Genomic DNA, 12,510 nt, shown 5'->3' with positions numbered 1-12,510 from the left:
CTGGCCACTGCACTCCAGCCTGGGCGACAGAGCGAGACTCCGTCTCAAAAAAAAAAAAAAAAAAAAAAAAGAAGATTCCTCACAGCCCTCGTTGCCTTCATGCTGTCTGTGAGATGACTTTTAAGCAAAAGCAGCACTGACCACTTAGAAAGTCATGCTATCACTCTTTAGAAGGGACTTTCAGAGCAGTTGTTTATGACAGCCAAGCCCTTCTTTTTTCAGTCGTACAGACATTCAGGACAAGAGACTTTTGTGAGCAATCCACACTTCAGCATCTGTGTCTTGAGAGCTGTCTGACATATTGACCAATGGGGAAGGTGGTCTGGTTGAGTGGTTGCCAGTACTGAATGACTGCAAGCTCCTGAGGCTCAGACCTTCCTGAGGGCAAGGGACAGCTGTATGTCATTGTCCTAGGTCCCTGGGCTCTTGGAGAGTCCAAGTGACAGCATTGCCTAGGACCTCGATGACAGAAGAGGGGTGGCAATCACTATTGGAATTGATTGCATGTGACCTCTCTCCACCTGCTTACAAAGGAGTTGGGGCCCAGGAGGATCTTCCTCTCCCCTTTCCTGCTCTGAAAGTCCCTTCTAAAGACATCTTCCACAGGCTAGCTATTTTTCTCTGGGAAACTGTTTCACCTGAAATGCATCTGTCTCCTGCTGTTCTTTGTGTTTATACTTTGGTTTCAGTGATCAGGTATTCCTTTTAGGTATATTTTTCTGTACAGGAGACTGTCTTGGACAATGGATATATGTATTAGTAGCTTGGTAATTGCCACAGTAGAATAAATGTGTGAAATGTTCTCATCTTGTTGATTGGTAGCTGGCTCTCTTTTTCTCGTTGGTAACACATTAGGGTACACACATTTAAACACACATTTGCATATGTGCATGGGCATAAAGGAAAAACTTAAATACTGATTGGGGAAGAGACTTGTCTAAGTTCTTATAGAAAATTAGTATTTTTACTTTTAAGTACTTTCAGTCACTCAAATTAGAGCAACTAATTATTCCTCATATGCATCAGGGGACAGTGTAGCATGTGGTTAAGTAGTTACAAGTATAGGCATTGGAATCTTGGTCTTGGATTCAGCTTACTCTTCTGTCATTTGTTAGCTGCGTGACAATGTAAAAGTTACCGAATCTTTTGAGGCATAAGTTTCCTACATATGAAGTGGGAATAATAATGCTTACTTCATAGGGCTGTTGTAAATATTAAAAGAGTTCCTGTATGGAAAATGTTTAGTGCTGCGTTTAATAATTTATAATTGTTCAAATTTGAGAGTCTTAATAAGCAATTTAAAAAAAAAACCATTTTTTGTTAAAGAAAATATTGAACATCTTGTGCCAGACACTTTTTTAGAACTTGGTGAAATGAAGATAAATAAGGTACAATTTTACCTTCAAGACATGCATACAACAGTAGGGGAGTCCAGCCTTTAAATAAACAGTGAATATTGAACGTGGTCCGAGCTAAAATAGAATGCAAGGGTAGGCCCAAAAGGCGATGGCTGTCCTTAGTGTTGTGCAGTGCGCAATCCAGCCCACTGAACACTGCAGTCTTGCTGGTGAGAGAGAAAGAGTTGATGGAAGATGAACAAAGCCTTCACTCTGAACCAAGACTTGAAGGATATGTTTGAGTCCAGCAGGTAGAAAAGAAGGCCATATCATCTTTACTGTGGGGAACTGGATTATCAAAGATTCAAGGATGTGAAAGAGCAGCCAACATTTTGGGGGCTGAGAAGGCATCACTCCGAATCACCAGGTCAAGCTAGAGTTTATAACGAATGATGTGTGGAGATGTGTATGGTAATAATGGCTTTCAACAGACTATTGTTTTTCTCAGTGAGAAGGCAAAAGTCAACCCTGGGTCATCCCACAACTACCTTATCGCAAAGAATAAAGCAGTGCAGTGCCAAGTGTGCGCGTAGTGTGATTGACATTCCGTTGCTAAGCTGGGGTTTGCATTTAATACCGACTTTATTTTGACATGCCCTAATGGGTGCATCCGCATTTGACCAAATCACTTTCTTTTTGAATTTTGTGCTTTCCTTCCATGACAGACAACATTGAAGTTGTGCCCTTTTGTGAATCAATCCTCTAGATACTCCTGAATTAAAGGATCAGATAGAGTAATCTGATACTTTCCTTCCTTTGCACAAACACATCTTAAAGAAGAATGCATCCTCCACCCAAAAGCAGAAGTAAGAGGAGGTGAACACAGGGTCTGATCCTCATACCTTGAATTTCTATTTGGGTCATTTTTCAAATAGAGCCAATGCTGCTTTAGAGGAGAAGGTGACAACCAATCTAAGATAGAAGAAAAAGTTTAGTCTTTTTTGGGAGGGGTGTTGGGGCCTAACTCTATTGCACAAGATGGAGTGCAGTGGCATGATCATGGCTCATTCAGCCTCCGCCTCCTGGCTCAAGTGATCTTCCTGCCTTGGTCTCCCAAAGTGCTGGGATTACAGGTGTGAGCCACACACCCAGCCAAAATACATTTAATCTTGTTTTTTTTTTCCAATTGAGATAGGGTCTTGCTCTGTTGCCCAGACTGGAGTGCAGTGGTATGATCATGACTCACTACAGCTTCAACCTCATGGGCTCAAGTGATCTTCCCACCTCAGCCTCCCAAGTAGCTGAGACTACAGGCACATGCCACCATGCCCAGCAAATGTTTAATTTTTTTTGTACGCATGGGATCTCACTCTATTGCCCAGGCTGGTCTCAAACTCCTGGGCTCAAACGATCCCTCCCGCCTCAGCCTCCCAAAGTGCTGGGATTATGGATGTGAGACACTGTGCCCAGGTCAATATGTTTAGCCTTTATGAAGACTTAGAAAGTAGATTATGGTGGATATTTGGCTTTGCCATTAGAAGTAGTTTAGGTATATCATAAATTTTGTAATAGCGTTATATTAGGAAAGGATGTATGGTAGATTAAAATTTTTTTGATTAAATTTTTTATTTACATTAATTGTTTTACCACTATATATTTTATTAGATAATTTTTAATAGACTTTATTTTTATTTTTAAGACTTTGATTTCTTAGAGCACTTTGAGATTCACAGTAAGATTGAGAGGAAGGTACAGAGAATTTCCATATACCCGTGGCCCCATGCATGTACATCCTCCTCCACTATCAACATCACCCCCAGAGTGGCACATTTGTTATGATTATTGAACCTACATTGACACAACATTATCACCCAGAGTCCAGAGTTTACGTTAGGGCTTATTTTTGGTGTTGTACATTCTATAGATTTGGACAAATGTGATATGCTCCTATTTAACGTGGCATTCAGAAGGACCCAAGCCTGGTTCCTATTGTCAGCAAACAGTCATGTCTGGGAAAGCTGAATGTAATAGGGTCCCTGCTCCCAGAAACCAGATAGAGTCTTTGCTCCTAGAGTTTAGAGAACAGGACAAACAAGAAACAAGGTAAAGGGAATGGGTTGTGCTAAGGTACAGAAACAGGAAAGAACATGGAATTTTCAGGGAAAGGTGAAATTCAGTTTGCACTGGTGTGTGTGTGTGTGTGTGTGTGTGTGTGTGTTGGGATTTTCAGGGAAAGGCAGAGTTCAGTTTGCACTGATCTCTGTTTCTGTGTGTGTGTGTGTTGGAATTTTCTGGGAAAGGCATGGTTCAGCTTTCACTGATCTGTTTGTGTGGCAGGGGGAGGGTATTTTCAGGGAAAGGCAGAGTTCAGTTTGCACTGGTGTGTGTGTTGTGTGTGTTGTGTGTGTGTGTATGTGTGTGTGTGTGAAAGGGGTCATGGAAGGGAAGAGGGTAGAGGAGGAAGGGGTAGGATGGAGTCTGCTTTTGCAGGGTTTGCTGTGTCTGCCTAGGGAGTTTTAACTAGATCTATAGGATAGTATTTCTAAAATAAGTTACAAAGGGTAATTACCACCTTTTGATTGTATGTACTCTGCTGAGCAGTTTCCATATATCAGCTCGTGTAGTCCTCATAACGAGTCTGTGATGCGTCCCTACCCTTGCTGTTCCTATCTTACAGATGGGGAGGCTACAGCATAGGGTGACCTGCCCACAGTCACTGGGCTGGCAAGTTGTGAGGCCGGTTCAACCCTGGCAGGCTGACACCACTGTTCCAGTTCCCGGAGACGTGTAGTGATGGAACAGGGAGCATGGTAAAATGCTTTGGGAAACTCTCTCCTCAATCCTATAGTAAAAGAAAGAAAATGGTGTTCCAGTAAGTGTTTCATGGTTGTGTTAGCCTTCCAGAAAATACTCTTTTGAACTATGTGGGGAATAAAACACTGCTGTGAAGTATAAGTCATCAGAGGACTCCAAGGAGGAGCATGACATGGTTACCTTGCATGTCAGGTAAAGAACTCAGTAGTAGAAAAGAGTGGGGATCGGCCAGACGCGGTGGCTCACGCCTGTAATCCCAAAACTTTGGGAGGCAGAGGCAGGTTGATCATGAGGTCAGGAGATCGAGACCATCCTGGCCAACATGGTGAAACCCTGGCCCTCCTAAAATACAAAAATTAGCTGGGCGTGGTGACACATGCCTGTAATCCCAGCTACTCGGGAGGCTGAGGCAGGAGAATCGCTTGAACCAAGGAGTTGGCGGTTGCAGTGAACCAAGATTGCGCCACTGCACTCCAGCCTGGTGACAGAGTGAGACACCGTCTCGGAAAAAAAAAAAGAAAAAAAGAGTGTGGATCAGCTGGGTGCGATGGCTCACTCCTGTAATCCCAGCACTTTGGGAGACTGAGGTGGGCGGATTGCCCGAGGTGAGGAGTTCGAGACCAGCCTGGCCAACATAGTGAAACCCCATCTCTACTAAAAATACAAAAATTACCCAGGCATGGTGGCATGCACCTGTAATCCCAGCCACTCAAGAGGCTGAGACATGAGAATCACTTGAATCTGGGAGGTGGAAGGTGCAGTGAGGCGAGATTGAGATTGCGCCATTGCACTCCAGCCTGGGTGACAGAGCGAGACTCTGTCTCAAAAAAAAGAAGAAAAGAGTAGGGGTCAGAGGGGAGGGACAGGAGGTACAGAGATGCCGGTGAGCACAATTGTAAACCTGGCAAGAGGTCATGAGATGAACTGGTTAGGAAAAATGTATTTTCAGTTGTTTTAAAGGGGAAGAAAAAAATCAAGGATAAGTTGCTGCTAGGGAGCTCTGTTAACAAAGACATTCCCGAGATATAGGAAGCTCAGAAAATCAGAATTCTATTAATGTCATTGTAATATATCTGGATCAGTGGATTTAACCCTTTTCTCCAAATCTTCGGTGGAACATGGATGTGTAAATGGAGCTGGGCCTTTTACAGAGGAGATGGGATATCTGGAGCCCTATCTCAGTTTGAAAATAACTAGCCTAGGTTAAGGGAAAAAGAGCTAAAACAATGGTGCCTTATGACTAATTATCATAGTTTAAAAAAGAAGTACATGGAAACAGAGCAGAGTTTAGTGGCTAGGAATGTCAGCTTGGACCAAACTGCCTGAGTTTGAATCCTGGTTCTGCCATTTACTACCTATGTAAGCTTAGCTAGCTACTGAAGTACCCTGTGCCTCAGTTTTCTCATTTGTAAAATGGAGATGGTAATAGTAGCCACCTCTACGAATTGTTGGGAGGATTCAAAGAGTTAGTTTTTCATAGTTGTCTCAGTATCGCCGTAGCCTAGCATAGGGAGCATTCAATATGGCTGCTTTCTTTGCAAGACACCACACAAGCTATCCAGCCTCTGCCATGACACTTCCAGAGACTGGGCTGTCACCCTTTTGTAAGTCTGCTTGTTCCGTTTTTAGATGACTTTGATTATTAGAAACTGGGGCCAGGTGTGGTTGCTCACAACTATAGTCCTAATACTGGGAGGCCAAGATGGAGGGTCACATGACCTCAGGGGTTCAAGACCAGCCTGAGCAACATAGTGAGTTCCATCTCTACAAAAAAATATAAAATTAGCCAGGCATGGTGACTACATGGTGACTACATGCCTGTAGTCCCAGCTACTTGGGAGTCTGAGGCAAGAGGATCCCTTGAACCCGGGAGAATGAGGCTGCAATGAACTATTAACATACCACTGCACTCCAGTCTGGGTGACAGAGTGAATCTCACTCTCTCTCTCTATATAGATATAGATAGATATATATGAAACTGTGATCTTATGTTGAGTTAAAATAGCAAAGTCTTTCAGTTCCTCAAATAGCTAGGATTAATTTAAGGTTGTGCTGTCCAATATGGTAGCCACATGTGGTTATGGAACACGTGAAATGTGGCTATTTTGAACTGAAATGCGTGGTAAGTGTGAAAACACATCAGAGTTTGAAGACATAGTATGAGAAAACTAAAATACTCATTAATTATATTTATGTACAGGTTGCAATGATATTTTGACATGTTTTAAATAATATTTATTAAAAGTAAGTTCACTTTTTGGTACTTTTAAAATGTGGCTTCTAGAAGATTTAAAATTAAGTACGTAGCTCACATTTTATTTCTGCTAAACAGTGCTATTCTGAGAAAGCAAGGGGGGCATTTAATGGTAATAGTGAGTGTAAACATTCTAATAAAATGTAAAAATATGCTAGACTAACCTTGGCTCTACTTTTAACAAGTGGAAGAAGGATAAATGATATAACAAAGGCACCTGAGATACCCTTCACTTCATTGGTAAAACCTATTTGAGGTAGGGAACGGCTGTGGGGAAATCCAGCGTTCTGGAGAATGGTGACTTTCATAACTCTCGGCTCTCTCCTAAGGCTAAGCTTAAGAGCCTTGGTTTTTAAAAGAGCATAACAAAGTTTTTAAAAACCAAACTATAATCATTTCAAAGAGTAAGTCCTTATCGTCTAATTTATCCCCTTTTTCTTTTGCAAATTTATATTTCGATCTTTACTAAAAGCAGTTTTACCCAAAGCTATAACCACAGTAGAAATTTTCCACATTTTGCTATTTTCATAATGACTAGAGATTATAAAGATTAAGAAATTTAACTTGCATTTCCTATTATCACATAAAAGTTAACTTACATGAAGAAGATTTCTGTGGTTTGATTTTATGCTAATCTTTTGGCAGTTAATAATTTATGTGGGATTTGGGGGGTACTCAGTTAAATGGAACACTTCATGCCCTGGCAGATAGTAGTGGAATTCTGCTGTATTTTATAGCTTGTTTAATCACATCAGTATATATGTGTATTTGCAAAGGACTAAAATAATCAATACTGATTAAGAATCAACTGAAGAGTAGACTGCTGGGGGAGATTTCTCATCTTTAAGTTTTGTATTGCTTTTTGTCTTTGTAAAAATGACAGTGTGAAACATTATTAGCTTAATGTCAGCCCTAGAATGTAATGGCACTGGCATCTCCATTTTCTAGATATAGAGATTGTACGTGAACTATTTGCGAGTCTTAACTTGAATGTCTTCATCTTTCCGTGTATTCTAGGTGAGTTGTGCAGTCTCAGAAGAGTGGTTTTTCTTGGCTATGGGACTCTCTTCTTGGGTCTGTGTTATTCTGCAGTTTCTTTTCCTGTACTTTTACAAAGAGATTGGCTAGGAAAATGAAGAGGGTGCAGTTGTTAATTATAGATGTGTCAGTTATAGATATCTCAGACCTACCCAGAGTAAAGGTTGATTAAGCACAAGTTCTTTTCTACCGTTATCCAGCTGATGTACGGTGGCTTATTTTCCAAAGCCATTGGAATGTAATTGCATGAAGTGCTTTTGAAGTATTTTCCATGCCTCAGTGAAACTGCTCCTGCTTGTATACTATGTAATTCATATATTTTATGTGGAAGCACAGCAACTGTTTCTTAATTTACAGCTGAAGTACTGAGTAAGATAGGCAGCCTATTAACACTTAATGCAAGATACTTTAAACTTTTGCTTCTGGATGAGTAACTCTTCAAAATGCTCGAGATAAGATCATGGCTTTAATCCTTGGTAATTGCCAAGACCGCATCTAAACCTCTTAAAAATAGCATTAAAGTCTGTGCCATTGGTCACAAAACTGGAAAAACAAAACCCTCAAAAAATATTTCCGTTTTAATAACTAATGTGGGGGATTATACCATCTCTATACAAATAAATGAACAAGCAAATCAAAAGTATCCCAAAGTATTTTTTAATAGACTTTCTTTCTTTAGAGCAGTTTTAGGTTCACAGCAAGATTGAGCAGAAGGTATAGAGAGTTCTCATATGCCCCCTGTCCCCAAAACTACTTTTAAGGGCCCTTAGTCTCAGAATCTTTCCGTAATACCAAAAGATGGACATTTTGACACTATAGTATCCACACACCAATCTGCCACTGAAGAAACTAGCCGATTTTTTAGTATGTACTTAAATGTGTGTTTCCTGTGTTAAAATGCAATTCCCCAAACCAAATAAATGAGGAAGCTGCTCACATAAAAATGACATTTTAGTACGGCTTTCCCTACTTGGTTTCATTGTAGTGCATTTTTTGTAACTGGTTCAGAGATGTGGTTCCTGTCACTGAGGACTGGTTCTTCTGTCTTCTTTTCTCATCATTGCAGTAAACTTATTGCAGAACTCATGGCACCAGAGCTGTGTGTTCTAGTTTTCTTAAGAAAACTAGAGCAATAAAATGGGGATTCATACCTCTCCCAGAGGAGGTATCATGAGGATTAAATGAGCCTGGCTTAGTTTTGGTGCCTGAGATATAAACAGAACAAATATTTCAGGCATTTACTCAGGTAATATGGTGGGATCCTCTTTGAGTCATGGAGAAGGTGGTTTCTGTTTGCAGTCATCCACCATGCTTTCTTCAACCACGTGGCAATGTTTAGCAGCTAAGCTCAGCTTTCAAAATTGAGCTAGAGTTTAAATTGGCAAGTGAACCACGAACCAGTCTGGTGGGGTCTCAGCTGGGCTTGACAGGATTAGTAGTTCCTTGGATAATACACAGGAAGTTGATTGGTGCACATGCTAGTTGAAATGAGAGCCTAGGCTCTGATTCCATTTCCTGTGGGGCACTGTGTAGACGTGGTAGAATAAACGTGTGCTGTATTGTACTTTTGAGGCAGGGTCTTTCTACTCCAGAGTAGGCAGATAGCTAGAGGAAGAACTGGAGGAGAAGGGTGGGAATGCAAAAGGTTACTTTGGGCATAGCTTCAAAAATTAGGGTGGGGATGGGGATCTCAGAAATGGACTTTTCTTCTTGCTAGAGGACTAAATTTGATAGTTTTAAAGTTAGGATGTTCTGGCTGTGAGTATGTACAAACTCTGTCCTTCAGATTACCTGTCTCCCCCAATTCTGCCCTGCACCGGACACCCCATTTCTTCAGTAGTTATGTAATTATTTCACTGGATAATTACCTGGTGAGTCACTGTGAAATATTCTGTGTCCTCTGAAAGGTGCTGTACCACAGCAGTGATGAATTTATGCCATGAATTAGGTTTTTCCATTAGAAGTGGTTTACTTTGTTATTTAGAGCTCTGGCTCAAGATTATTGCCTTACTATCGTTTCTCTTGTACCTCGTCATCCTCTTTCTCAACATACCCATATGTGTGTATGCACAGGAGTGTGTGTATGTGCAGCTGCAGTGTGCATTTTGTGTGTGTTGTGTGTGCACATACATGTTTGTGTGTGTGTACTCCATGGAATATTATTTCTCTGAGGGTTTTCTGGGGTGGAGGTCAGGTCTGGTTTAATGATCTGGATGGATAGGAATGAGAAAAGGAAATTTAAAATAGCTTTCAAGGCATAGATAGACACAATAAAAATTTTAACCGTTTTTCAAAATTGATTGTATAACATTTATGCAGTTACTGTGGCCCTCTATAATTTGAATATTACTAATTTGAATGAAGTGTGGACTATAAAGATATCTCCCAAATGTCACAACTGCTTTTAGTGAAAGATGATAAATCATGGTTAGCCTGTTAAGCAATTGTGAAGCTTGCCCTGTTTTCTCCACTCATGCTTATAAAAAGCGCTCTTTTCCAGCTTTAATAATTGCTGTATATCATGTTAATTATACATATTACCTAATTTATTGTATGGAGACTCACTCCTAGGCATCCAAAATGCCATGGAATACCCTTATACAGCCCTGTATTCCATACAGGAATTCAGTATAATGCAGAACTACTTTGGACCCTTATCAGATAAATGTCTTGAACTGAGTACCCAAATGACTTCACGTTTAGGGTAGCTTAAGCCTACATCATAGATCTCAGAGGATAGCATCAGAGTGGTGTTCCAGTGTCCCATTACCAGCTATCATGAGAGCCTCAAAGTCTTAGTGGAGGTATAGCTTTGTGATTTTTATTTCCTTGCATCTTTTGAATATTTACATTATTCATAGATGTTCCCGCTTCTACCTTTGCCTGCTTTTTCTCATTGACTCCCAGATAACCTGTTTCCTAATTCTGTGGTTCACAGAGATGTCAGTAGTGCTGATGAAAAAGATTCATGAGGTTTACCTGCTTTCATTTACTGATGATGATGGTGGTGGCAGTGGTGGGGGTGGTGGTAACAGGGGTAGTAGTCCTGCAGCCGCAGCAGCAATGGAAGGTACCACTTGTGAATTAGTTACTTACCGTGTGCCATGCAGGTAATCGACAGGCATTATCTCGTTTATACCTCTCAGAGCATGTGGGTGAAAGTTGTAATCATCATCCCTGTTTTACAGAGGAGAAAACTGTGAGAGTCTAGAAGGCATTTCAATGACTTGTGTAAAGTTACTGAGACAGTGAGTGCAAAAGATGGGAGATGGACTGACTTCAAAGTCTGTTTTCCTTCTGTTCAGCCACATTTCATTTCTCATCACTCAGGTTGGAACAACTAATGGATTCACTGGAGCTAGGAAATGAATAATAGGGTCAGAATTCATCCAAGTAAGTTTGTCTAAGTTGATAGAAATATAACCTTGGCTCTGGTTGTTGGCATTTTGTTGCTCAAGAAATGCATAGATTTCTGATGTGAACTTGTCCTTTGGAACATCTTGGGGGAAAGCTGATCAAATCATTACCCCCATCTCAAAGTAAATCCATTTAAAATATCTTTAAAGCATCTGGGTCTGCAGCTTTATGTAGGCAAGGGCACGTCTGGTTTTCTGGTAAAGTCAGAGTCAAAACTTCATGAGAGATTTTGGTGGAGTTGTGGCAGGATTGATCTGTGGTAATGTTGAGGTGGCAGCCAGCTGGAGTGGGAACGTCAGCATAAGAATGCCTTTGGAAATTAAACATTGTAATGAAAACATTCTTTTGAAGGCAAGTTTCCAGGTGTGCTGTAAACCATTCTAGGCTGTAATTGAAATATAAAAGAATCTTCAAAAGCAGTGATCTATTTTTTGGTGATTGTTGTGCTAATCCTGAAATCCTAGCATGAATGAATATAAAAGATGGGATTGTGTGCATAAAAGTACCTGTTTTAATCATTTAGCATGTTGTTCAAAACCAAACTGGTTTAGGCTTCAAGTCTAAGGGTGAAAATCTCACTTTCATCTAACAAATCCCACCATAATCTGCCAAGAGCAGCCACCAGGGGCTCCTGCGGCAGCTGTGAAGAGGCGATCCTTCCTCTCTCAAAGCTTGATATGGGGAGAGATTTGCTGCAGTTTGTCTATAATAAAGTGGAAGAGGATGATACTTTTTAAATCACACGAAAAGAGTGAATAAATTCTCGTTTAAAATCTGGTACTGTATGAAAATATTCTACAGTGCAGAAGCTTTCAGTTGGCAGGCGGTTTTGTCTTAGGAACTGAGTAATAAGTTACGTTGTAGCAGGTGCAAGAGCGGTGTTGGTCTTTGCCAGTGTGCTCCATGTGAGATCATGAAGCATGCAGAAGGCACACAGAAAAGGCAGTCTTCAGATATCAGGGGAAAAGTCAGCACTGTCCCTTCCCTGCGCGACTCTCCTTTACCTCACATGGGCCCATTGGTATCGACAAGCACAAACAGTAGTAATGAGTAGGGATACTGCATCTATCTGGATACTCCATGTATGTTACAGTGCTGTGTGCTTGTGGTTTCTTTTAATTTGTCCCAAAGTCAGATGTCAAAGCTGGATCTTGTATAGGGGCTGGGGAACCCAAGGTAGGATGCAGCATGCTGGAGTCTCGTTTCTTGTGTGGCCTTGGGATGCTTGTGGTGAGCATGAACTGATGCTGTTTTACCCTTTTATCTAGACACACTACTTTGGCCTTTGGTTTCTCAGCAAGAGCCAGCAAGCACGATGGGTGGAGCTGGAAAAACCTCTGAAGAAACATCTGGACAAATTCGCTAATGAGCCTCTGCTTTTCTTTGGAGTCATGTTCTATGTGCCAAATGTGTCATGGCTTCAGCAAGAGGCCACAAGGTAGGTGCATTTTCTCCCTGTGTGCCATATAAGGGTGTTGACTGACTGTGAAGCTTCCAGTGAAGTAGATGAGCTGGTTGATTTAGGGGTGTGTGGGTGTGGGTGCGGGTGTGTGGTGGGGGAGAGGTTAAAATAGTTGGGGGTTGTTTACTCATTGCCTTGCAGCTTTAGAGTTTTGGTTGAATCCATGTAGCTAACTCCAGCTGTTTTCT

The 12,510-nt window shown here is 41.1% G+C and overlaps 1 protein-coding gene across 2 annotated transcripts in view; it reads left to right on the top strand.

The window, feature by feature from the left end:
- Positions 1-12,510, top strand: part of PTPN14 (protein tyrosine phosphatase, non-receptor type 14) — a 218,649-nt gene that overhangs the window by 90,603 nt on the left and 115,536 nt on the right. For both annotated transcript variants that reach the window (XM_011929412.1, XM_011929413.1), the window contains one exon: positions 12,129-12,298. In XM_011929412.1, coding sequence (XP_011784802.1) covers positions 12,129-12,298 — 170 coding nt within the window. The remainder of the gene's footprint in view (positions 1-12,128; positions 12,299-12,510) is intronic.

Source organism: Colobus angolensis, unplaced genomic scaffold (genome assembly GCF_000951035.1).
Source record: "Colobus angolensis palliatus isolate OR3802 unplaced genomic scaffold, Cang.pa_1.0 Scaffold81, whole genome shotgun sequence".
Classification (NCBI taxonomy): Eukaryota; Metazoa; Chordata; class Mammalia; order Primates; family Cercopithecidae; genus Colobus; species Colobus angolensis.
The sequence above is the reverse complement of the archived record's forward strand: the minus strand, read 5'-3'. Positions and strand labels throughout refer to the sequence as shown.